This window comes from Silurus meridionalis, chromosome 13 (assembly GCF_014805685.1).
Source record: "Silurus meridionalis isolate SWU-2019-XX chromosome 13, ASM1480568v1, whole genome shotgun sequence".
NCBI classification, from domain to species: Eukaryota; Metazoa; Chordata; class Actinopteri; order Siluriformes; family Siluridae; genus Silurus; species Silurus meridionalis.
The window spans coordinates 3,866,564-3,894,043 of record NC_060896.1 but is presented as its reverse complement, the minus strand read 5'-3'; the positions used below and the strand labels follow the sequence as shown (position 1 = coordinate 3,894,043).

Sequence of the window (27,480 nt, the reverse complement as noted above, 5' to 3'; positions counted from 1 at the left end):
GAGAGGTGATGGCCAACTCCCATAGGTATCTCTGTCTCAATCTGTTTCTCACACACACACACACACACACACACACACACACACACACACACACACACACACACACACAGCTGTTAAAATGCCAGATACTCTCGGACTGACCTGGATGAATTTCTCCTTGGCGATGCAACCTACATGCTGAATATCAGCAGTAATGATCCAGAATGAGCTTTAAATGGCTTCTAGGCTGCACATTATACTACACACTGAGTGGGCAAAAGTTTGTGGACACCTGATTATATGATTTTCAACATCTCATTCCTTATTTAGGCTCCATTTGCTCTCATATAGTTCACTCTTCTGGGAAGATGTTTTTTAGATTTTGTGGAGATCTGGGTGTGATTTTAATCAGCCACAAGGTTGTTAGTGAAGTCAGGTACTGACTGGAGGAGAGGTGAGGAGGCCTGGGGTTGAGGCCATCTCCCAAACCATCTAACCTGTTGTCATGCTGGGACAGGTTTTCCTAGTTCAAGAGAAAATGTAATCCTAATGCACCAAAGGCATCCTATATCTCCTAATAGGAAGTGGTAGCTGTTGGCCCTTCTAATCGGAAGGTCATAGGTTCAAATCTCAGGACCATCAAGCTTCTGGGTTTTAACCCTTAATTGCTCAGCTGTATAACTAAGATAACTGTAATTCGCTCTGCATAAGGACGTCTGCCAAATGACATAAATGTAAATGTGTACAATTGTGTTGTAGACTTTGGGGAAGAACCATTCCTTGGACTTAAAAATAAATAAATAAATAAATAAAATAATAGATTTGTCCCAATACTTTTGGCCATACAGTGTTAATAAATGGTGTGAAGGTGACACTATTGTAAATTTTTTTTTTTTTTGTCACTTGTCATTTCTTTTCACTCTGCGGCATTAATTATTTCACATGCGACACCTACACATGACAGTTCTTCAGATCGAGTTCTTCCTCACACTTTAACGCACGATTAATCACAATGTCCTTTCTTTACTCATAAAAAAGAGAAATAAAAACAAAATGTATTTTTAATCACAACGTTTATTTTGCGCCAAAGTGTCAAATGAAGCACCAAAATTCGCCATGGTGCGCACATCCGGCAGTTAAAACCGTCCGTGTGGAAACATAGCAAAAGATCCCTTTGGTGTCCTGATGATTTACGTAATTAAATCACCATCATTACTTAAAAACATTTACAAGGATATTTTGTCTTCATGCTCAATGTTGAGTTTGGTTTCACTAATAATGAACATACATTTGCATAAAGCAGCCAAATTTGTCTATGCGCATGTTGATTAGAATATTAAAAAACGTGAAAAGTATTAATTTAATGTACATTTAGAACGGATAAAAAATGTGCAGTTAATTTGCGAATAAACTTGAGTTAACTCATGACAGTTAATTTGATTCATTTTAATGAATAAATATTTTAATCAATTGGCAGTCCTAGAAAAATCATGTCTTTATCATACATTACATATATACCCCGATCAGGCGTAATATTATGACTTTATAACATTATGAGCGGTGAAGTGAATAACACTGATTATCTCTTCAACATGGCACCTGTTGATATATTAAGAAGCAAGTAAACATTTTGCCCTCAATAATTTGTGACGTCTAGACGTCTGGGTCAGAGCATCTCCAAAACTGCAGCTCTTGTGAAATGTTCCTGGTCTGCAGTGGTCAGAATCAAAAGTCCTCCAAGGAAGGAACAGTGGTGAACCTGCGACAGGGTTGTGGGCGACCGAGGCTCATTGATGCACGTGGGGAGCGAAGGTTGGTCCGTGTGGTCCGATCCAACAGACGATCTCCTGTATATCAAACTGCTGAAGAAGTTCATGCTGTTAAAGATCGACGGGTCAGATCTGTTCTGGCAGCGAAAGAGGACCAACACAATTTCCGGCAGGTGGTCATAATGTTATGCCTGATCAGTGTATGTCTCACAGAGTTCTCAAATTTGGTTGGCATTAGTGTAATATATCTGAGCAAATCTCTCAGACCGTAAGTTCCAGCTGTAACATAAACACCAGTGTATATTTTAATGCACTTATTCTAATGAGGGGTATTGTTTCTATAGTAACAGCTCGTAGGGGACTATGGGGTCTAAAAATGGGTTTTGAAAATGTGGTGTTGGTGAGTAAATACAAATTGTTGATGGTTTTGTTTAGATGTTTTTATTGGAGCTTTATGGGAGGAGTTTTAAGTATCAGTGTGTTGCAACTGTTACAGTACAAAGTTTCCCAGCACAGAGACATTTCCCAGCACAGAGACGTCTACAGGACAGAGGAGGTACTGGGAAAATCTGCATTTCTTTGAGAGAGGGAGGAAGTTAAAAATAGATAGATAGATAGATAGATAGATAGATAGATAGATAGATAGATAGATAGATAGATAGATAGATAGATAGATAGATAGATAGAGAAAGAGAGGAGAGAAGGAGAGAAGGGAGAGGGAGGAGAACAGAGAGCTGGAAAGGGGAGAGAGAGAGAGACAGAGAATGAAAGAAGGAGAGGAAGAGAGAGAACAGTTGAGAGTGAGACAGAGAGTGGAAGAGTGTGTGTGTGTGTGTGTGTGAGAGAGAGAGAGAGAGAGGAGGGGGAGGAGGACAAAGAGATGGAATGGGGGAGAGAGAGAGAGACGGAGAATGAAAGAAGGAGCAGAAGAGAGAACAGTTGAGAGTGAGACAGAGAGTGGAAGAGTGTATGTGTGTGAGAGAGAGAGAGAGAGAGAGAGAGAATGAGATACTAGTAAAACCCAGACAGTTTATTGTAACTATAAAATAAGTGATAGAAGGAAGTATTCAGGCTGCATCCCTCCATCTCTCATGCAATCTCAGGACACTGTGTGGTTCTGTAGGAGGATTTGTCCAAGAAATAACCAGACATATGAGACACTTGTAAGATTCATTATCATCAAATAAATCTTTAATGAATGAGGACATTCAGCCGGACAAAACAAAAAAAACTGTCTTTCCTCTTTTCCTGCTTGAGAGAAGTAAAGCGGCTCACTGTAAAACAAAGCGCGTGAAGAAGCCACTGTGGGTGAATGGAGCAGATACAGATCAATGATCCTCCTGTTCGACCTCAAAGCAGCAAATATTTAACTTAGCTTTATAACATATACTTTATTATAATGAAGAGTATATCACAGTGTAGAGCAGATGGCACTAAGCATCATCTTTCCTCTCCTTATTTCCATCCATTAAAATCCATTAACATCGCTACACTATATGGACAAAAGTTTGTGAACACCCGAGGAGGAGTTTTGTATGTGCTTTTGGAACGTTCCATTTCCACATTTAGTCCCCATTTGCTCTTATAATGAGATCCACTCTTCTGGGAAGATGTTTCGCTAGATTTTTGGGAGGTTTGTGCTCATTCGTTCACGCTTACATCTTCAGTGAAATGACGCGAAGTTCTTGAACTTCAGTAAATTGCCCTGTGTGCCGAAAAACGAGTGCTTCCTCATACATAGACATCGTGCTGAGATCTAGCAGGCTAGGGAGTGAGTGTGTGTGTGTGTGTGTGTGTGTGTGTGTGTGTGTGTGAGAGAGAGAGAGAGAGAGAGAGAGAGAGAGAGAGAGAGAGAGACAGATATTCTGGCAAAAAAAACAAAAAACATAAATCCACAAACGCACATGGCAGTAAGCATAGTGATAGACAATCAGAATACTGATACGCACAAAGCAACGAATAACACACACACACACACACACACACACACACACACACACACACACACACACACAGGATGAATCATTGAGTAAAACTAATCGTTTGATTGAGGTCCACAGTCACTTTTTAGTATTCCAGTTTCCCGTATGACCTGAGTCTGAGCTTGAATACTAACAATATTTACACTTAGTGCCTTATCTACTCTCACCCTCTTTCTCTCACACACACACACACACACACACACACACACACACCACACACACACACACACACACAGCTCTCAAAACATAATATGCTCTGAACATTTCTGATGCGGTTTCAACACATTGACAGGCTCAAGGACATCTGCTGCTGAGAGCTGGAGGGAATATTAAAGCGGAGACGTTCTCCATCGCTCCATCTGCTTATCTAGAACCTTCCTTTACACCTTCACGGCTTTAAACTGTCATGGTGGCTCTCAAAACATCACAGCCTATTCTATTCAGGGTTCTGATCCCACAACCCCTTTTCTTTCCACTAATAACCTCCAATCATTATCAAATCTGGGGGAACACTTGAAGGTTCCATGTAGAACCCTGGCGCTGAGTCTTCTCTCAGAAAGTGCACTAAACTAATCAGTGCTTTTATTAAACAAAACAAACAAAAAAAAACAATATAGAACTTTTAAGATCTCCTTGATCCAGGTAACAATGTTTAGCTATTTAGCTATAATGGTTACATTATTTAGCTATTAAGCTATCCACGTTGCAGTGTTTAGCTAGCAAGTAATATAGGATATAGTGTTTAGCTAGCTCGTTATATATAATACAGGGTTTAGCTAGCTAGTTATCCAGGTTACAGGGTTCACTTAGCTAGATATATATATATAATATAGGGTTTAGCTACCTAGCTATCCAGGTTACAGGATTTAACTAGCTAGTTATCCAGGTTACAGGATTTTGCTAGCAAGCTATCTAGGTTACAGGGCTTAACTAGCTAGTTATTTATAATACAGGGATTATCTATCTAGTTATCCAGGTTATAGGGTTTAGCCAACAGGATACACTATATGGGCAAAATGTTGTGGAAACCTGACCATAAGATTGGTGTGTGCTTTTTTGAACATCTCTTTCCACGTTGACTCCCCATTTACTTTTATAATTAACCTCCACTCTTCTGGGAAGATGTTACTCTAGATTTTGTTGTGGAAATTTGTGAGATTCATTCAGCCATAAGGGTGTTAGTAAAGTCAGGTACTGATGCAGGTGAAGTGAGTAGGCCTTGGGTGCTGTCAGCTTTCACATTCATCCCAATAGGGTTGAGGTCAGAGCTTAATAACAGTAGATCTTCCATATCTTCCAACCCATGTGAAGCAGATCTTCATGGAGTTGGTTTTGGGAACAGGGGCATTGTCATGCTGGAACAGGTTTGGGTCTCCTAGTTAAAGTAAACGGAAAATTCTATGCTACCACATCCAAAGACATGTATACAATTGGGTGCCTTCAGATTTTGTGGTAATATTTTGGGGAAGAATTTACTTTTGGAGGCCATTTACTGTCCATATATTTAAAGATCTGTAATTTCTTCACCAAGGGATCGATCCTCAATAATCCTCAACCAAGGATAAAGTGCTCACTAAAGACCAATAAACAAATTGAATTAACGCGAATGGAATGCTAATGAAATCAATAGCTGCTTTTTAAAAAAAATAATTAAACATTTTTCAATGAAACTGAAATTTTCCCCCGGGTGTGTATAAAAGCCTGTATTTTTCAGCCTGCTGCATCGTTTCCAAATCTGACCACGTGAAAGGCTTTTCCCAGGCCGCCATATAACCTCCGGGGTGATTCTGTGTCGCGTTGTCATCTATGAGCCTCGTGCATCATGCAAAATTACGTTATTGATTTGGGAAAAGTGGGCCTTGGAGCTGTTTTTGAGGACAGAGGTCTGTTTGCACTAATGACACCAGAGTGGTAATCAGAAGAGCTGGGAGAATTCCCAAAGGCCTTCTCTTCTTTCATGCTGATTAAAATAGGCTAACAACATTACATTTAGGGAAGTGGCTTTCAGTAAACAGGCTCTTATTGTTTCCTGTATATGTACCCAGAGACACTCTAATGGACTGTAAACATCAGACACATCCGCGAAATCATCTCTCTTTCCTTGCATTTAGGTGGTACAAAGAAAGAATAAAGACCAGCCTGATTACTGACAAAACAAGAACTAAATCAAAGCTAACAACAGTGTAGACATACAAGCTTGTATACGTTCTGCTTTTTCACGTTAGGTGTTCTGGATTCACATTGAGAAAAGAAAAGACAGAAAAACGCATGATATATGAGAATCATTGGCTGGATTAGCATGCTAGCAAAACCTACTGAGAACGCATCAGCTTGGGAAGCAAGCAGTTGTGTACCACGTTCAGGGTGAGGCGAAAACAAACACTACATACGTCCATTCGTTCTAAAATTACATCACATCATTTGAAAGCCTGTTGAACGTCTTTCGGCGTGATGTATGCTAAGGCCCTGACTTATTTTGACTAGCATGAGGTTGTTTTGGTATAATTTATTCGATTACACTTGTAAGTAAAGGATGCTACAATGCACATTTAAGCCACAAACAGACAGACACCAAAACCCACAGGACAGCTACTGACACAGAAGTGGCACTGGCAAACCATAACAGCGTAAAAGGTAAAAGCATGTAGTGATTTTCTTCAATCGCAGATCTGCTGTAAAAAGGTCTTTGTTTTGTTATTGTAGTCTGATAGAGGTCCCACCTGAAAACTCTGTCAGGTTTTATATAGTTTCCAAAGAGTACTGTTTTTAAAATGCCAAACGAATCAAATGCTAATACTTATTAAATGAAATGGACAGTTCTGGAGTTCTAGAGGTCGACCGATCATGGGTTTTGCAGATTAATCGTCACTGATAGTTTGATGAATAGATAGATTGCTTGAACTATCAGCAAAAATCTATACCGATAGTTTTTCCGGGTTGCGTCTGTTGCTGAAGCGTCTGAGAAGGTCCGCTGCCATTACAAGAGCGGCCTCTAGAGGCAAATCACTGACGCCACATGCCGTTTTTTTACAGGTAAGACTATTATTATAATTTTTTTGTATTCTTATATTTATTATTAATAATTTATTAATTATAAAATTATATGAAGTAATTAATATATTCCTACTTATTTCATTTATTTTCATTTCATTTGTTTTCTTTTTTTTTTTTTAAGTAAGTTCAAAATTTCAAAAATAATAATTATAAATAATAAAAAAAAATAATAAAAAAAAGAAAATAATGGATACTGAATTTTTTATACCCAGTATCCATTTTAACTATCGGGTTATTAATTGGTTATCGGTATCAGGAAAATCCACTATCGGTCGACCTCTTCATAGTTCTAGTTGAAGTGCTAGCCGGGGAGTGAACCCCCTTGTCATAGGGTACTTAATAAACCCTGAAAGTGTTGCCCCAGGAGCACAAATCAAAAAGTGCTAAATAAATTTTCAATTTCTATGGAATTTTTTATTACCTTCTAGAGAAGCCACGTTTTTTCCCCTTTCACATGGCCACTAGATATCTGCTAAGCTCATTGAAATGAACTTTCTGAACCATTTACTGACTTCTAAAATTTTTTTTCTTCGTTCAATCCTGACGTTCAACCCTTTTCAGTCAGCACTAGCGAAGTCTTTAAGGATCTGCTAATACTACTTGTCCATTTCCCCCTCCTGCTTCTTGTAGACCTCATTAAGGAGCTGGATCTCCTCCCGGTAGCCTCCTGCCTCACTCCGTTGGCGTCGGCTGTTTTGCCGGTGCGCCTCGACTGTATCTGGGATGTGTATGTTAAGTCCATCAGTATCCGGGCTGGAACCGGGGATCAGCAAAGAGTACGAGGCTGTCTCTCCCAGCTCACACGATACGAAGCGGTTTTCACGGCGAGAGTACCGCAACGATGGAGAGCGCGCATGCGTCGAGGACTGGCTGATGTTGGACACAATGGAAACGCTGTCCATGGCCTCTTCGTTGTCACAGATCTCCAGAACTTCCAGGTGGATCTTCACGTTGGTGTCGGCTACACCTCCACCACCCCCGCTTCCGGAGTTCGACTCTTCCGCACTGGGCTCGTGGCCCACCGATTTGGAGCGGTACACCTCGACCTTTTTGGCATTGTTGGGGGAGATCTTGAGGCCGTCACTGCTTACCTCATAGGTGGACAGGGAGAGCGTTTTGCCTGTGGGTGCATGGAGGGACACCGTGCCCTGAAAGGCACAAAGAGGGATCGCCAATCCGCCTGTAGATCTCTGTCAAGCAGAAAGAAGAATCATAATTACCAAAGGCTGCTTAGAAAATCTTTAGTTCTACTTTGGTTCCAAATAACTTTTTTTTATTGATCAGTGACTGTTTTTAAGGCCTCTTCAAATCCTGGTTGTGATCTGCGCCACACAAGTTTAAAAACCTTTCAAGGGACATGGAAATTTCAAGAACAACATAGTTTCTGTATGAGTTCCTGTTTTTTTTTGAGGCGGTATGATTACCAGGAGCTACATGATGGAATCCAGCATTTCAAGGCACAAACCAACTAATTCTGCAAAAACTTTCAGACTCAGATCACAATCCCATCCACTAAGGTCTGGTGTGGGTGCAGGTTTTCATTCTAACCAAGCCTGGTTTAATCAATTCATTCTGGTCTCCAATCACCTACCATTTGTACCTCTGATTTGGCCTGAATGAAAACCTGCAGCCACAATGGACCTTTATGAATAAGTTTGAAGACCCCTTGGTCCAGAGAAAAGAATTACTCGCTCTGAGCAGGACATGAATCTGAACTGAAAGGTTCTTGTGATGGAAAAGTACCGCTTCTAATGTACAAATTTCATCAACCTTTCTCAGATCTCAGATCCTCACTGTCAGACACTCTGGACTTTCCTGGCTGTCACTTAACATGCATTGGGAAATGACTGTGATGAGAAAGTTTTACATCTACAGATCTAAACCGGAGCTGAGCTCAGAGAAAAAGTGCAATATCTACCTTAAAAAAAAACTATAGAAATTTTCTTCTCATTATTCTCCAGCTCAGTGAACCATGTACAATAAAAGCCTGTGAAAATGAATCTGCCTCTAAAAAGCAGCCAGGCTCTAGACTTGATGAAAAATGAATCAACTTCTAATTAAAGATGCATGAATTACATTTTATCAGCGGAAAGGCAGAATGCAGTTTGTCAAAGTGCTCAAGCTTTTATGAGGGAACACTCATTACCATCCTTTTTCAATCATTTTCATTAATTAAAAGGCGTGTCGTAGAGACGTTTCCGTGTTGGACAAGGACACGGACCGTAAACAACATGACAAAAAAAAAATGCTAATGACATTCATAAAGCAGGTAGAATTTACTTACAAATTGTGCTTTGCAAAAGGCCTTTACATTAAATCAGTCTAATAATAATAATAATAATAATAATAATAATAATAATAATAATGTACTATTAGCAGAAATATAATAAAACAATGAATATATACAGTGTACTGTAGACAACTGTTTTAGTATAATCTTCTCAAGGAACAAAATTATACAAATGAAACAGTTATTATTTTAGAGTATTCAGTGGGCAGCTTGTAGAGCAGTACAGATTTACTGCCTTTTTTAAAAATAACTCAACATATAGCCATTATTGGCAAAACAGCTGGCAACAAAGTGAGTACAGACCTATTTCGGCTGCTCCCATTAGGGGGCGCCACAGCGGCTCATCCGTCTCCATACCCCCCTGTCCTCTACATCCGCCTCTTTCAAACCAACTACCTGCATGTCTTCCCTCACCACATCCATAAACCTCCTCCTTGGTCTTCCTCTTTTCCTCCTTCCTGGTGGCTCCATCCTCAGCATTCTCCTACTGATATACCCCATGTCCCTCCTCTGCACATGTTCAAACCATCTCAATCTCGCCTCCCTCACCTTGTCTTCAAAACATCCTACATGCGCTCTCTCTCTAAAAAACTCATTTCTAATCGTCGTCACTCCCAACGAACATCTCAACATCTTCAGCTCTGCTACCTCCAGCTCCCCCTCCTGTCTTTTACTCAATGCCACTGTCTCTAATCCATACAACATCTCAGGTCTCACCACAGTCCTATAAACTTTCCCTTTCACTCTCACAGATACTCTTCTATCACAAATCACTCCTGCTATCACTCTTCTCCACCCACTCCACCCTGCCTGCACTCTTTTCTTCACTTCTCTAACACACTCTCCATTACTTTGCACTGTTGACCCCAGGTACCTGAACTCCTCCACCTTCTCCACCTCTTCTCCCTGCAACCGCACCATTCCACTGCCCTCCCTCTCATTTATACACATGTACTCTGTCTTACTCCTACTGACTTTCATTCCCCTCCTCTCCAGCGTGTACCTCCACCTCTCCAGGCTCTTCTTCACCTGCTCCCTACTCTCACCACAAATCACAATATCATCCGCAAACATCATAGACTCCTGTCTGACCTCTTCTGTCAACCTGTCCATCACCACTGCAAACAGGAGTACAGACTAATAAAAAATAAAAAAATTAAAACAATTAAAAATGGAACAATTTAAAGGAATACATACTTTAATGTTATATTGCTTTTTCGGGGGAAATATATATATATATATATTACGGCTGTCAATCGATTTAAATATTTAATTGCAATTAATCATTAATTAAACTCATGTTTACTTAATTATACATTTATTAACTTAATTGCACATTTTAGCTGTTCTAAGTATGTTTTTAATACTTTAATCAACATGGCCGTAGACAAATATCGATGCTTTATGCAAATGTATGTTTATTATTAGTAAAACCAAACTCAACATTGAGCATGAAGATCAAAGATTCTGTTGAATATTTTAAAGTAATTACGGTGTTTTAAATGAAATCATCAGGACACCAAACAGAACTTTTATGTTTCCACACGGACAGTTTTAATGATTTTAACGATTTTCATTTTAATGGTATTAATTGTTCGCATCATGGTGGATTTTGGTGCTTGATTTGAGACTTGGCGCATCAGTGAAACAATGTTTATTGTAACACGTTATTTACAGTTTTTCTCAGTTGCTTTGGAGCATTTCTTGAATCATCCTTAAGATTTGCAAATCAGTAAGTGCATTCTCAAAACTATGTGTACAAACAGCACAATACATCGGATTTCTTGCAAAAGCCTGTTTTTTGCTCAAAATCCTTAGTACTTCTCTCAAAAGTGAGTATTTTGTCAATGAACATCTCATTGCCATCAAAACAACAAGTCCTTTTATCATTGTTTACGAACAAGATAGTCAAAATGTTTAGTCATTTTTTTACTATGACAATGCTTTATTTGAGTATTTCCTGATGTAAACTATGCTTTGGATTACAAGTATTGAAAATGCACGAGGCTGAATTGGCAACTATGAATTTTAACAGCACAAATTTACACATTACTGTATGTGCTATCGATTAATGATGTACCAAGCATTCGCAATTAGATCAAAGCAACAAGAAATCTTCTTATTATGAGCACAAATGAATAAATGATGTGAAGTTTGAACAAGTAGTTTTGAGAATTTCATTTCTGATCTGAGAAACGCTCCAAAGGGACTGAGAAAAACTGTAACGCTCATTTTGACAGCCCCTGTTTTTACTAATACAATAGACGTTTCATTACTTGAGGTTAATGAGACCTGCATGTTACCGATCTTTAAGCATAAAGGAGATGTGCAGACCTGCAGTAACTACAGGGGAATTAAGTTGATCAGTCACACCATGAAGTTATGGGAAAGAGTAGTGGAAGCCAGGTTGAGAGAAGAGGTGACCATCTGTGAGCAACAGTATGGTTTCATGCCGAGGAAGAGCACCACAGATGCCTTATTTGCTTTGAGGATGTTGATGGAGAAGTATAGAGAAGGACAGAAGGAATTGCATTGTGTATTTGTGGATTTAGAGAAAGCGTACGACAGAGTGCCAAGAGAGGAGTTGTGGTATTGTATGAGGAAGTCAGGTGTGTCAGAGAAGTATGTGAGGGTGGTGCAGGACATGTATGAGGACAGTGTGACAGCAGTGAAGTGTGCAGTAGGTACGACAGACTGGTTTAGGGTGAAGGTTGGACTGCATCAAGGATCGGCCCTGAGCCCTTTTCTGTTTGCAGTGGTGATGGACAGGTTGACGGACGAGGTCAGACAGGAGTCTCCCTGGACTATGATGTTTGCGGATGATATTGTGATTTGTTGTGAGTAGGGAGCAGGTTGAGAAGAGCCTGGAGAGGTGGAGATATGCGCTGGAGAGAAGGGGAATGAAACTCAGTAGGAGTAAGACAGAATACATGTGTGTGAATGAGAGGGAGGGCAGTGGAGTGGTGCGGTTGCAGGGAGAAGAGCTTCAGAAGGTGGAGGAATTCAGGTACCTGGGGTCAACAGTGCAAAGTAATGGAGAGTGTGTTAGAGAAGTGAAGAAAAGAGTGCAGGCAGGGTGGAGTGGGTGGAGAAGAGTGACAGGAGTGATTTGTGATAGTAGGGTATCTGCAAAATGAAAGGAAAGTTTATAGGACTGTGGTGAGACCTGCGATGTTGTATGGATTAGAGACAGTGGCATTGAGTAAAAGACAGGAGGTGGAGCTGGAGGTAGCAGAGCTGAAGATGTTGAGGTTTTCGTTGGGAGTGACGAGGATGGATAAGATTAGAAATGAGTTTATTAGAGGACAGCGCATGTAGGATGTTTTGGTGACAAGGTGAGGAGGCGAGATTGAGATGGTTTGGACATGTGCAGAGGAGGGACATGAATTATATTGGTAGAAGAATGCTGAGGATGGAGCCACCAGGTAGGAGGAAAAGAGGAAGGCCAAGAAGGAGGTTTATGGATGTGGTGAGGGAAGACATGCAGGTAGTTGGTGTGAAAGAGGCAGATGTAGAGGACAGGGTGGTATGGAGACGGATGATCCGCTGTGGCGACCCCTAATGGGAGCAGCCGAAAGAAAAAGAAGAAGAAGAAGAAGAAGAATGAGACCTGCATGTGGATGATATGCAACACCAGTAGAATGAATGTTTTAGAGTTAATTGCTCCAGCTACCCATTTCCACACACTAGAGGGACTTCGTTAATGAGCTTGTCTCCTTCATCTCTCACTAAATGAGAAGTTCAGACTGGAGCAAGCAATCCTTCTCTATCCTGTTAACTGAAACGTTCTGGTTAGTCAGTGGAAAAATCTGCGTCCTCGCCTCTCCTTGCCGGGGCATCCCAGTGCTCTGAGTCAGTATTAATTGTGCTCCTGGCATCTGCTCTCAAGATCTATTGGATTGAGAGAGATGGATTTTTGGAGTCGATTTGGATTTTACAAAGCCGCAGGAGCAATATTGAGGTAGATTGATAGAAGATTAACGTAACATATAACGCAAGATCTAAAAGGTTCAAATGTGTCTTGTTTTGTTTCCATAGATAGTGATTCATGGCGTTGCTCACGATGGCGTGTTGCGTCTCATCTCCCAGTAAACCAAATGAAATATTGATTGATGTTTAGAGACACGATATCAGAGTATATTCGTTCCAGGCGGCTGAGAAATAAAAGATCTGTTGTTATTGTATGGCCTGAAAATGTGTTTTCTCTCCAGTTAAAATTCTATTTTAGGCACTAATCAAACGGTTGAAGGAAACATGAGCGAAGTCGGCTACAGGTCCGTCAGTGGTCCTGGATCATTCCTGATATGTACGCACTGTGTGTTACAGCTCGCAATGCTCATGTTTGTGTAGGGTTTTTGCTTTTGTAAGTAAGTGTGGTTTTTGAAGCAGAGCAATTACAGACTCCAGAATCCATTTCAGGCCTTTTTCAGCCTTGTGATGCTACAGCCAACAATAAGATGACTAAAGGGCAAGAATAAAAATCCTGGCATCTCATATTGCATTGCTGTAGCTTGCTTGCTATATTCCCAAAAGTATTGGGGCACCTGACTTTTTCAGCCATACGAGGTGGGCTCAAAGGTCGCCGTTTTGGCACCATTGCATTGATCCGAATCGCAGAAGGTGCTTCACACACTTTAAAAAGAAGACTGCCAGGACACATGACAGAAGTGGCAGGAACACTGGGGATGCTGTATTGCTGTGCAAGAAGACAATTTGAAGGTGTCGGTGTGTAAACGTAGGTCAATAAAGTACTTTCTTGTAAACAGAGCGAGTCTCGAAACCTTTTGATGGCACCTCGTAATATTCCACATATTGTTTCATTATTTATGTGCAATGAAACTGTTTTATGTCATTTCAGTTTTTATGTAATTCTACATTTGCACAGGTACGAGTTTCATTTTTTACTTAAACTACATAACGAAACCTACAATGTATTATTTATAATAATATAATAATACTAATATACAATATCCAAACCTTTTGAACAAAATGTAAATGTTTTCGGAGGTGCTCGGTGGTCCCAAAAAACCTCGAAACCAATTCAAAGTTGATCCAACTTTCCAAATCCTGGAAACCAGACAGAATTTTTTTCATCACCAGTAGATACTCAGCTCCATCTCATAGCATTATGAAGAATATTTTAAAAGCCGCACCAGAAGAGCGATAGAGGTGATGGAGAATAATAAACAGAACCATCCGAATGATCGCTATTTCATTATACAACGAATAACAGGTATTTTGTTGGACCCCCCCACAAACAACCCCTCATCCCATTCTACTTTTGATTCGTTTTATAATTGAATGTGAGTGCATTCCCTTTCCACCGAGTCCTGAGTGTGGGTGTGCTTTGCATGCATCAGGAATTCATGATGGCATTTTAAAAACACAGGCCTTAACCTCAGCTAAAATGCACTCCTCTGTCCCACTCATGCATGCAAAGTGGCAGCAAAACCAGACACTTATCCAATTTTATATATATATTTGTTTATACTTGTATATACCGTATTCAAACATCTATATAATTGATCAGAGTTCAAACAGAACAGTTTGTGGTCAATATGTATGAAATACGACCTCTTTTCAGAAAATGCTTTCGATTCCAAAGAACATCTCTCTAAACCCTGATGACTTCAATTAAATAATTCAATTATGTGCTTTTTAGATGCTCTGGTTATGAATTCAATGCATTCGAAATAGCTCACTTGAAAAAAAAAGCATTTATTATACATTCAGCACAGCTCTAAAGGCAGCCAGACGCTTCTAAAGCTGCGGGCCATAACGCAAGGTGACTTTGCTAATCGGACTGCGAGGTAGGTCATGTGACCCACCGTAACGGCACCGTTTCAGATACTTAAGCGGAAAAATTACACATCTATTTTTTTTTTATGTAGAGAATCACACACACACACCTGCTGTCAAGAGGATCCGTACATATGAAAGAGGCTTTCAGATCGAATTCAGATAGATTATTACTAGTCATTCAGGTGGATTTGACCTTTTTTTTCATATCACGTGAGTTACTCTATGTGTAAAGGGGCCCTTTGTGCCATATTATTATTCATAATAATATTAATATAATTATAATAATCCTAAATATACTATTACAATAAAACCCTAACATTTTAAAATAAATATACAAATAAAACATTTAAATAAGTAATAATAATCAGCTGGAGTGACATTTCATTTTATTTAATGCTTATATTGTTTTTTTTGTTTGTTTTTTCTACTAATTTACTTCTAATAATAATAATTAATATTTTATTAATTTTATATTTAATTATAATATTATTCTGCTTGGAGCTTCCCAATGTAGTAGTTCATACACTGTAGCATACAACAAGGGAAACCTACAATATTTTGCAGATGCATAAAGGTTTTTTCAATCGTCTATTTTAAAAAGTCTTAAAAATGTAAAATAAATAAATAAACAAATACATTCAAAATTTGTATTACATTTTATTCTGTAATATTCCATGCTGTTTTTTTTTCCTCTTTCTAACAATATTACATCCTGATAGAAAGTAAAATCTTTTCTTGCAGAAACGAACCCAGCCGGCTATGATGTTGCTTGCACAGACGTCACACTCGGTGTGTAATCTGTTAATCTCATTAGTGAGATACCCCAGTAAGCTCTTCTCCTAGTGCATGAGTGAAACGTATTGCCGTTGTTAAATATCTCAAAGATTTTGATGTATGAGATACTCTGCTATTTTAAATTGCAGAGCAATTACAGTTATTTTTTTGACAGAGTACATGTGTGTGAATGAGAGGGAGGGCAGTGGAGCGCTGAGGCTTCAAGCAGTTAAAGTGGTGAAGGTGGATGAGTTTAAATCCCTGGAGTGAACTGTGCAGTAATGGAGGAAGTGAAGAAAAGAGTGCAGGCAGGGTGGAGTGGGTGGAGAAGAGTGATAGCAGGAGTGATGTGTGATAGAAGAGTATCTGTAAGAGTGAAAGGGAAAGTTTTAAGACCTGGTATGTTGTATGGTTTAGAGACAGTTGCATTAAATAAAAGACAGAACCTGGAGGTTGTTGAAGGAGGAGCTGAAGATGCTGAGATTTTCATTAGGAGTGAGGATGGACAGGATTATAAATGGGTTTATTAGGGGGACCGCCCAGGTAGGACAAAGTGAAAGATGCTAGTTTGAGATGGTTTGGATATGTGCAGAGGAGGGACATGTGGTACATTGGTAGAAAATGCTGAGGATGAAACTGTCAGTCAGGAGGAAAAGAAAAAGGCCAAGAAGGAGGTTTATGGATGTGGTGAGGGAAGACATGCAGGTGGATGCAGGTTTGGAAGAGGCAGATGTTGAGGACAGGGTAATATGGAGACGGATGATCTGCTGTGGTAACCCCAAATCATAGCAGGCTCAGACACACTGCAATCCAAACAGCACCTGTTGTACAGAATTCTCAAATGAAACCCTGTATTAGAGCTAGCAGTGGATGAGGTACGCTTTATCTTCGCATAAGCAACGTCTGCATCTGGGAGTGTCTCTGTAAAGGCAGAAGAGATGGAGAGATTTCTCCCCTGACGAAACACTCGGCAATGAAAAACTGACCTTTCACTTAAAAACCCGAATGGCACAAAGTTATTAAACCGGATTTTCACCTTCACAGTTCTAAGTGTCTCTTGAAGCTCTGAAGTCAGTGCTATTTATAGAGAAACGCCTGAAAAAAACAACAAAAAATATGAAGACAATAAAGACCATGGATTCGAAAAGCTCTTGCCAGGAGTGAAATAATCTCCTCAGAGCACAGTGCAGGATGACATTGGGAGCCTGTCAACACGTTTAAAAAGAAAAAAAAACACCCTCCATATCTAAAACATGCTATAAAATGATCCGTTAAGTTTCGATCATTTGATGCATTTGAACGGAGTAACAAATTACGGTTTTATTGTTTGCTATTTTCATCCGACTATTTGCTGTTAGCAAATGTCTCATTGGCTTTGTGAAAATAAAACCATTAGAAAAGACTGGGGCTGATTTCTTCCCAGCCTGAACTGTGGTCAGTCACTATCAATGACTGCTAGGTACACAGCGTGACATGGCCAAGTCAAAACAAGGCGAAATATGCGAAGAAAAAGGCCATTGACTTAAATATACCCAAATATGTCCCCAGATTTGACACTCCAGCTAGCTAACATGAGCTACTATGTGTTATATTCATAATCATCAGTGCTGATTTAGCTAATGTGCACATTTCTGAGACGGTGTTATGTTCTTGATAATCACTATTCAGTCTAGCTTTATATTTAACATAAGTTAATGTGCTAATATTTCTCAGAAACTTTGTAAAGCCCACTAGCATGACAGTGACCAATCATGCTAGGGAGTCTTAAAGCATGTTTAGGGATTCTCTCCGACATCTTTAACGGTTAGCAATTGCTAGTTTTATTCCCAAACAATGCTAGCTAATGCTAGTGGGTTTATGAGCTACTCTATAAGGATTCTCAATCATTTTATTTTTTTAAATGCTAGCATTCACGAACCTGACAGGATTGCGGAAAGATGTTCATAATTGTTGACACTCTTAAACTGACAGGATTTCTGAAAGAAAGCTTTGTTTTATTAGATCGATGACACAAACAACAACCCAAAAAGTCTCCTGAGCGGATTTTTAAATCATGCCTAAGTCTTATAATGATTAATTTAATGTTGGACACTAAGCTGAGATGCTCTAATGTGACAACAAGTGTAGAATCTTCATTCTTAAAGGGAAAAGTAGTAGTTAATTGGTTAAAGCTATGGGTTACTGAATGGAAGGTCAGGAGTTTAAGCCTCATTATCGCCAAGCTGCTACTCTTGGGCTCTTGAGCAGGGCCCTTAAACTTCCAGGGGTTCTGTAACATGGCTGACCCTGCACTCTGACCCTTCCTAACATCGCTAGGATATGCGAAGAAAGAATTCCACTGTGCTGTAATGTACATGTGACATGTAAAAAGCATGTTTATTCCCCTGGTTTATATGAGCTAACCAGAGCTAACCTGACAGGATTTGTGAGAAATATTTGAAGTCATATTCATAAGCATTTATAAAACTCGCTCCAGTTTGCTAAAATAAACTAACCTGACATGATTTCTAAAAGGAACTCGAGAGTATTCTTTAAAAAGCAAACCTGACATTTCTGCCATGATCAGTGAACAGATTTTATTTAGCGAGACGAGTACATAAAGTCATGTTTACTAGAATGTAAAGCAGATTTGAGTTGAGATTATGGAAAAAGCTCTTGATTAAGGCTTTCTTTGAGGCACATGCGAGTCTACAAATGACTTTTTAGATATAGCAGCCTTGCTAGTGGGACACATTTGGGCAGAGAAGAAAGCAAGCTTAATTAAAGGATATTTTAACGAGAGAAGACACGAGATAACAGGAGGCTTTTTACAGGGAAAAAATTAAGTGGTGCATAAAAGCCAGGAGAAGCCGGGGTGTGGATTTGACACCTGACAGCACCTTATTTCTCCGTTTTTTTTAATTTGAGGATGAGGGGGAGAGGACATGATGTTCCCTGAGGATCAGAGCAGCAAAATGTCAAGATTCTGCCTTTCTCACGATGCCTTAGTGGTGCAGATAGTGAAGGAGATTATAGCGAAGCAGCAAAAAAGAAAGGATTCACATATGTTAAATGTGTGTGTGTGTGTGTGTGTGTGTGTGTGTGTGTGTGTGTGTGTGTGTGTGTGTGTGTGTGGCCCTGAGTGTGTGTGCATAAAGCAATCACCAAACGGGTAATTATGTTTGCATGTGAGTCCATACGTAGGAGTGTGGGTGGGTAAATGTGTGAACTTAGCTTAGTCAGGAGGTGTTAAAGATTGATACGATGATATATTGTGTGTTTTTCCGCACCGTTTCCCTTGTTTTGGACCTCTAAAGCCAAACATCCTGACTGAAAAAACTTCTGTCAGGTCAGACCCGTCAAATTCATAACGTAGATTCGAATTAAAGAAGCACAAAGGCTTATTCATTCGACGCTAATAAAAGCGTCTCCACTCTGTTATGTACCGTTACCTCAGTACTGACTTAAAACAAGGTTTTTTCCTACATGATGTAAATAAAACTGACCTTTTTCCTTCCGATATACTGACAAACAAAGCTACAATTGATTGCTCAGAACATAAATGATCTCCCTTAACGCATTTAAATTGAGCTCGATTAGTCATTTGAACAGCCCTATAGACACAACATTGCGGCCACAACAGCATGTGTTCTGCATAAATTTTCGAATGCGCAAATTTTTTAAAGCGCTGACTGGCGGCGATGGAACCATGTTTCAGTACGCAGTGATTAATATCTACATTTGTCTGTATAACTATAAACAGCACGACTCAATCCTTTGGTGATTACAAATTATCATTATTTATTATTATTAATTCTCCGCTGTTACACACGGCAACATAAAAAAACTTACTTTTCACACAAGGCATAACCACATACATAAAAATGGGTCCTAGTAATAGTGGAACGAGTTGTTCCAAGTGTTTCGAGTGGCTTCAACAGTCAAGTCAAGTCAAGTCAAGTCATGTCAAGTTTATTTCTATAGCGCTTTTCACAACAGACATTGTCTGAAAGCAGCTTTACAGAAATCAACAGTCAAGGTGAACGGTGTGCATTTATCCTGATGAGCAGCCGTGGCAACTGTGGCAAGGAAAAACTCTCTTAGATGTTATGAGGAAGAAACCTTGAGAGGAACCAGACTCAAAAGGGGAACCCATCCTCATTTGGGTGACATCAAGAGTTTGATCATGAATCTATCAACAATACAGAACACTGGAGAGTGAGAACTAACATGAGTACTGGAGTATACGATTATAAGTAATGTTCTTTCTACAGTCTTATACAGTCTTTATGGTTATAAAACTAGGAGCTACTGAGTTCAACATTTGTGATCATCACAGATCCAGCACCAGCTTCTCCATGCCAGAGCCTTTAAACACTCCAGGAGGTCCAGTGTCAAAACTCCACACATGTAGTGCGATCCAATTGGCACTGGTATGTCTCTAGATGGTACAGGATGTTTGCAAGTTTGGCATCTACTTCTTCAAAGGTCCATAATCTTCATGAGGTGGGACGTGACTGGAGCTGGCCAAACCTCAGGACACCTCGGGATGGGGAGAGAAAGAGAAGCAGCCTCAGGATAGGGAGAAAAATAGAAGTAATCAAAAGCAGAAGAACATCACTGGAAGATGATTAGAGATCAGGAAGACCTTCAATGAGCTCAACCCCAGAAAATATCAAGACCGTTCAGCAACTTGTGCATGATGATCGCCGGAGAATGATCCACATGATCTCACTTCCGCACCCACCCTACTCGACAGGTTTGACCCAAGAAAAGAACCAGATCAAATGTTGCCGTTTTGACACCGTTGTGGTGCTCCGGCACGAATCGCAGAAGGCGCATGATGTGCTTTGAAAAGACGTAGAGAATATAATCCAAAAGTGGCAGGAACGCTGGGAGCTCTGTAGCCGCAGTAAGATATTTGAATGGTGTAAATGTTTTAAAGATGGCCACAGGATCCTGTGGTGGTTCCCTGATTACAAAATGAAGCAGGCTGTCCTAGGGTGGTTCAGGTGTACTGAGAAATGTTTCTATGTCGTATCTTTCCAGGCGTTTTAATAAACTGGCATAAGTGAATAAATGTAGCAGGGGAGTATGTCGGAAAATAAATGCAGTTTCCAGAAATTTGTTCTTTTATTTTGGAAACTCAAAAGTACCTCGTATAAAAGCTTCCTGCACTTGCATCTGCTCCGGCCAGGTAGGCGAATAACAGTTGAGTAATAGTAGTTACATTTGCAGTAAAAGGAAAAAGGTTATGCTCTCAGACCGTTTTTTTCACGCACAATGAAATGATATCTCTTTGACCAGAACCCAAACATGGATAATTGGTGGTTCCCTGGGTTTGACAAACCTTTAGGCCCACCCACATCTTCAGAGGTTCCTTGTCGGAATATTAATCATTCCCTCAACATTACTTGGTAAAACTTGTAATCATAAAGAAGTCTTTCCAACATCTCTGTGGAGATTCTGAGCCTCTGATTGTTCTTTCTGTTCCAGATCAGTGATTATTCGGGGAAAGGACATCGTGAAAGTGGACTCTTACAAATACCTGAGTGTTCAGCAAACTGGACTGGACAGATAATACTGAGAGAATTTATAAGAAAGGTTAAAGCAGACTCTTTCTGCTGAGGAGATGAAGGTCTTTTGGAGTGCAGGGAGAGCTACTGAAGACCTTTTATAACTCAGTGGTGGCTTCAGACATCTTCTATGGTGTGGTCTGCTGGTGCAGCAGCATCTCTACTGCAGACAGGAAGAGACTGGACAAGCTGATCAGAAAGTCCAGCTCAGTCTTGGGGATTGCCCTGGACACTGTACTGTAAGAGGTGGGAAAAAGGAGGAGCTAAACTATCATCATTACTGAAGAATGACTTTTACCCCCTGTATGGAACAGTTTCATCTTCGAGCATCTTTGTCTGAAGGAGCGACACAGAAGGTCTTTTCTCCCTGCGGCTATTAGACTTTACAATCAGAGCTGCTCCCAGTGAAACCAGTCACTATAATACACACTGTTATTACTGTTTATCTGAGCAATAATAACAATAACAGTGTTTTTTAAGCAACACGTTTGCAATAACACTAATGTAAAACCGTGCAATATTACCTGTGTGCAATATGTTTGATAGTGTAACCACTTACTCCTGGTCTCTTTTCTTCTTCTTTTGTATTTATTCATTTTGTTGTGTATTTACTATATACTGTATTATGTTTCTTTTTCTTTGCTGCTATAACAGAGATTTCCCCACTGTGGGACGAATAAAGGTATAACATATTATCTTATGTTATCTTATTTGATCCTTGATTTTTTTGAATGACAGAAAACAGAAACAGGCTGAACCAAGATGGCACTGTGGCAATTCATATACACCGATCAGCCATAATATTATGACCACCTGCCTAATATTGTGTTGGTCCCCCTTTTACTACCAGAACAGTTCTGACCCATTGAGTATTAACAGCATTAACTTCTTGTTCCATTTCACTGTGTACTGCTTCAGCTATATATGGTTGAAATAACAATAAAAAACGTCTTGACTTGACTTCACTACCCTTTGGATTCATTGTTCAGTGTTTGACCTTTGCCAGTTTTGACACTTGTTGTGAATTGGATTTGCCACTAATCCTCATGCACATGGGTCCCCGCAATTCTTGTACGTCCTGTTCATTATAAAGGCGAATAAAGCCAGCTGTAAACTTTTTCTCTGAGCGTAACGGTGTAACCCTACCTGTCTCGGTGTTCTCTCCGATTTGCTTCGGCACCATTCCCAGTCGGTCAGCTCAATCTTGCGACACTCCTCGTGTGACAGCCTCCTCTCTGGACCATCGAAAACTGAAGAAGTGTCCAGGTTCAGGTCTTCCCCGTCACAGCCTGAGACAGCTGGGGACACCTTTCCGAAAGCGTCCTGCTCCACGGAGTTCAGCTGCTCCGGAGCTTCTGTTCTCACCTGCTGCGACACGCTGTCCGAGAGGAGCTTGTCGTGGAGGGAGCAGTCCTCCTCCTCTTCCACCACCATCTTCCTAAAGTCACGTGAGGCCAGATTTGTAATTTGTCCGCTGCTTAGAATCGCTACTCGACTTTTGGAGAAATCGTGATCGTAAAGACTGCTGTAGCAGGGCTTCTCCACGGTCGGGGAGGGTGTGTGAGGTATCTTGTAAATGCCGTACCCTTGCTGGAAGGAGAGGTTGAATTCGAACCTCCGTTTGTGCACTGAAAAGACACACACACGAGTGTCATGCATCTCGGAAAATCTCTTTACTGAATGGTGAATGTGCACAGGAGCGTTCGTAATATACTCACTAGCGGAGGAGACTGAGTTGACGTCCTGACCGCAGTTGATGAAACAGCCGCAGGGAAGATGAGCCCAGCGCTCTGAGAGACAAAACACTGGGGTAACAGTGGCCGAGAGCAAGGTCAGGAAGAAACACAGCGTCTCCACAGACGAACTGTGCGTCCGCACAATATGGCTGACGAGGATCTGCGTCTGCAAAGGCAACGTTATTGTCACTACATGCACGTGCATCATGCAACTACGAAGAAACCATACACCGTTTTTCAGTACTGTTGCGGTGCAACTGGATAAAATTTCCTTTTACTGAAAAAACACATACAATTTAAGGTGTGTGATCAAAAACAGTTTCCACCCACAGCAGCTTGTCAATAATGTTTTTTCTATTACAGCATGGCAGACTGTTTTAGACCTCACATAATACATACATTCAGGGCCTACGTTAGCTATAGGTGGAGCTACAGGCAGGGCCATGCACAGACCTTTTGAGGGGCATGTGCTGAAACTGAAAAAGGGCACCCCCCTCCCTTTTTTTATATCAAGATTATTTAGTAACACCACCAAAAAAAGGGCACTTCGGAGTGTAAGGGCAAAAAGGGCATGTGCTCTGCACAGGTTGAGCCCTACCTGTGCACGTGCCTGGCTACAGGCCTCGGGCTTGGAGACTGGGCCTCCAATCAAGACGGGCAGCGTAAGACTAGACTCTTTAAACATTGGATCTAAAATACCTGAAGTGGTACCAGTTAATGTCATCGTTTAAATGTGGGTCCCCACAATCTGAATGCATGAAGAGACTGTGTATCAAATTTTCTGCATACTGAACCAACGGCACCCAAACCGTCGGCACCCTTGGAGGGTTGCTAAGCGAAAAGCTTAACATCTACGCTAATAAAGCTAATAATAATACATTATTGAAAAAAGGCGATTTTGCTGATTTGCGTCATTTGAAGATGGATCGTTATTTGCAGCCTGTTTATTCGAATTTTATGCGACTTTAAATGTACGCATGTTTGATGCTTTGAATCCGATCTGAGTACAGAGACATCGCGTCAGGAGCCGACTTTCAAAATACTAAAAAAAATAAACGTTTGTAAATAAAACTAGCAGTCGCCCGAGGTGACTATGGCCAAGAAGAGCTGGTCCTGATGACCTTTTATATTTTTTAGTGTTGACCTTAGCTAAAGTTTAAGCAACATGCACATTTAACCAAATATATGAAAGTACTGATTACAGGATTTGTATGAATAAAAAGTGAATAAAATGTGTAGGAAAGGTATATATATAAATATAAATTTAGCCTTGGGCCTCCAAATGTCTAGAACCGGCCCTGTGTATACTAAATGTTATTATTGTCACACTTCCAGGACCTCCTTAATGTCAAGACTCCTATAACAACAAAGCCGTTGTAAAAGCATGTATACTATAACAGAGAAACAGGACGGCGTCTTTCTAAATGCATTATTTGTTAAAAAAAGCATTATGAGGACAAGGACATGAGTAGGACCTCTTAGAAATAAATAGAAGTTTATAAATGGTATATTATTGGACATTTGCTGGATTGGGTGCAATATCATAGACCCTCGGTAGTATTTAAATGGAGCACACAATCATTTCAGAGTACAGCGTTTAAAGCTTTGCACAGGGCCGTGGTGACGCTATTTACTGAATACTGCAGGTGATTTGAAAATGTCCCTACTGTGGGACGAAAAAAGGTTCATCTTTATCTTATAATCGTATTCTTCCTTCACTTTGTCATTCCATCCTTCAGACCAAGGTCGATCGGTCAATGTCTACCATTTTTTTTTTCTTAAGAAGTCGTCCATATTTTTTGCTCAAAAAAAAAATACAAATCTTCCCGAGCAAGGACGATGCTTGCAGAAGTCTTTTGCAATAATACAGAGGTCTGAATAGTATTTTTGTATGTTACCTGAATGGACAGTTACATAACTGCTGAAAAGAGGAATAGATTTGAGCTCGTAGCCTTCGCAGGTTTGCTGTGCAACATGAGAGTAACAGTATACACACTACAGGTGTAACACGTTCTGCTTCGGCTTTATGCAATGCATTTTATCTGTCGTGCAAACAGAAATGAAGTAAGTCAGATGTTTTTTCTACCCTTCATCTAAAATGATCATAAGTTGCCATCTGAACTGATGAGCAGGAAAATCCCTGAGGAAAACCTGGACCATGTACCACTTCCCAACAGTCTCCAGTGTGCTGTTAGGTGGACCAGTGTTAATGTTCAACATCATTTCTTTCTTCTATAAACATTCTCAGAATTAGAAACCACTGATCCTGGTCTCAGGGTGATCATGTTTGTGCATGCAGGATATATTTAATCCAGAATCTTCCATGAACTCAAAAACTCAATCAAGTTCTACCAACAATCTTAAAATCTACAGAACCTTTGAATATGGTGAGATTGAGGGAGGTGTGGAGAGAAATGTGTGCCTCACCATCATGGGCATCCAGAGGAGCACGCGCGTTATGGCCAGAATCAGTGAGAAGCGTTTCTGCGCGAAGAGTCTGGCGGCCGGGCAGCGGCGCGCATCGTCGGTACCGAAGCGCAGCTCGCTGGCGGGGGACGAGCACGAGCACGTCTCGGTTTTGCCCCTGAGCCCCGTCGCATGGGAGCCGAGCGCCACGAAACTCCTGTCTAAGCTCTCCCGAGATAACGAGGCGAAGGCGCCGGGATGGAGAGCCTCGGCGGAGCACAGGAGACGGTGCGCCAGCGGCGCTGCGCACACGGCGAGTCCGCCGGCACACAGCGCGTACAGCGCGAACAGGAGCGGTGCGTAAGGGCCGTCGCCGCGCGGCAGGCAGGCGAGTGGGGCGCGGGCGAAGCGACCCAAACCGCACATGGGCAGCGCGCTTACCGCTAGACTCAGCGCCCACACCGCCGCGAGCGCGCCCAGCACGCGGCCGCGTCCTCTTCCTCTTCCTCCGTCGTCTTCCTCCTCCTCGCCGCGCTTGGTCGCGTACAGTGCGTGCGCCACGACCAGGCACGCCTTCATGTTAGTCGAGAGCCCCTGGAAGACGAACAGGAGACCAGTCCAGGTGCACACGGCGCCGTCATTTGCCTCGTCCGCCGCCTCGCTGCCTCTCCTCCACTGCAACACCATGGCGAGGCACAGGGGCACCACGCAGATCAGGTCGTCCACCGACACCGAGGCCACGATGAGGCACGTGGCGGACCTGCTCCTCGTCCTGAGCAGCGACGCGAGCGAGAAGAGGCCGCCCGCGCAGATGACCGCGGCGAGCGTCAGGCACGCGACGAACAGGACGCGCCAGTCGCCTTCAGCCGGGTCCCCGACGCCGCGGCTCTCCGCCGTCATGTTGGTCCTGTTCGCGCCGGCGGACATCCCTCCCTCCCTCCTGACCTCACGCGGTCGCTCTTCACGCGTGGTGTCCCATCAGAAAAGTGAGCACGCGAGCCGCGCGGCACGCGTGGACACACGCGCGCTCCGGTCCGACCGGATGTCCGACGGCTCGGATGCAGCGCAGCGCAACACGCAGGAACGGTGGTCTGGCGTTTGCTAGGCACCGGCGGTGGTGTGGACCGAGAGCGGCGTGACTGATGCACATCGTAGAGTCTCGTGCAGCCGGGTGAGCACCGGGGCAGCGCTCGCGCAGCACACCTCCTTACCACGTGAATGAGCCTGAGTTCGCTGAGGAGCAGCGGGGACGGGCTCGTGAAGGGAGGAGCGAGCTCTCCTCCTCTGAATGAACGCGTGTGTGTGTGTGTGTGCGCGAGTGTGTGATGCAGGCATGACGTGGCCACCCTGTCTCCGTAATTAATGTCCTCCTTAAGCTTCTGTTCTAAATGTCTTACTACTGGACAAACATTTAACTAGAAAGCATCACTTTATCTTTGTGTCTTTATGTTTGCCCAACCGCTGGTAGAACTTGTCCTATTGTCCGGCTGTCTGTGTGTCTTTCTGTGTCTGTCTGTGTGTCTGTCTGCATCTGCATGTTTCTATGTCTGTATGTGTGTCTGTCTGTCTCTTTCTGTGTCTTTCTGTTTGTTTATCTGTCTGTCTGTGTGTCTGTCTGTGTCTTTTTGTGTCTTTCTGTCTGTCTGTCTGTCTGTCTGGATCTGCATGTTTCTATGTCTGTCTGTGTCTTTCTGTTTGTCTATCTCTCTGTCTGTCTGTCTGTCTGTCTGTCTGTCTGTCTGTCCGCATCTGCATGTTTCGATGTCTTTCTCCATGTCTGTCTGTCTGCATCTGCCTATCTCTATGTCTGTCTGTTTGTTTGTCTGTTGTCTGTATTTGTGTCTGTTTGTCTTTCAGTGTTGTCCATCTCTGTGTCTGTCTGTATTTCTGCTGTCTGTCTGTTTGTTTATGTCTTTCTGTTTTTGTGTGTCTGTCTGTCATTCTCTTTTGTCTATTTCTGTGTCTGTTTGTGTCTTTCTGTTTGTCTGCCTCCATGCCTTCCTGTCTCTCTGTCTGTCTGTCTGTCTGTCTGTCTGTCTGTGTGTCTCTTTCTCTCTGTCCAAATGTAAATCTATATGAAGGTCTGTGTATCTTTCTTTACAGCAGAGACCTTTAATTAATTAAAGCCGATCT

At 41.5% G+C, this 27,480-nt stretch overlaps 1 protein-coding gene across 1 annotated transcript; it reads right to left on the bottom strand.

The window, feature by feature from the left end:
• Positions 1-7,292: 7,292 nt before the first annotated feature.
• On the bottom strand, positions 7,293-26,633 carry LOC124395348 (probable G-protein coupled receptor 149). Its single transcript, XM_046863777.1, has 4 exons — positions 25,369-26,633; positions 22,924-23,107; positions 22,352-22,833; positions 7,293-7,974 (listed from the first exon to the last, which is right to left on the bottom strand). Exons 1-4 carry the CDS (start codon positions 26,272-26,274, stop codon positions 7,381-7,383), a joined length of 2,166 nt encoding a protein of 721 aa, XP_046719733.1. The 5' UTR covers positions 26,275-26,633; the 3' UTR covers positions 7,293-7,380.
• Positions 26,634-27,480: the final 847 nt, after the last annotated feature.

Excerpts from the sequence above, each read along its gene's own strand:
- LOC124395348 (XM_046863777.1), bottom strand. The coding sequence starts at position 26,274 with ATGTCCGCCGGCGCGAACAGGACCAACATGACGGCGGAGAGCCGCGGC. Across the intron at positions 23,108-25,368 it reads TCCTCTGGATGCCCATGATG|ACGCAGATCCTCGTCAGCCA; the intron begins GTGAGGCACACA and ends TTGCCTTTGCAG. Across the intron at positions 7,975-22,351 it reads CGGAGAGAACACCGAGACAG|AGATCTACAGGCGGATTGGC; the intron begins GTAGGGTTACAC and ends TCTGCTTGACAG.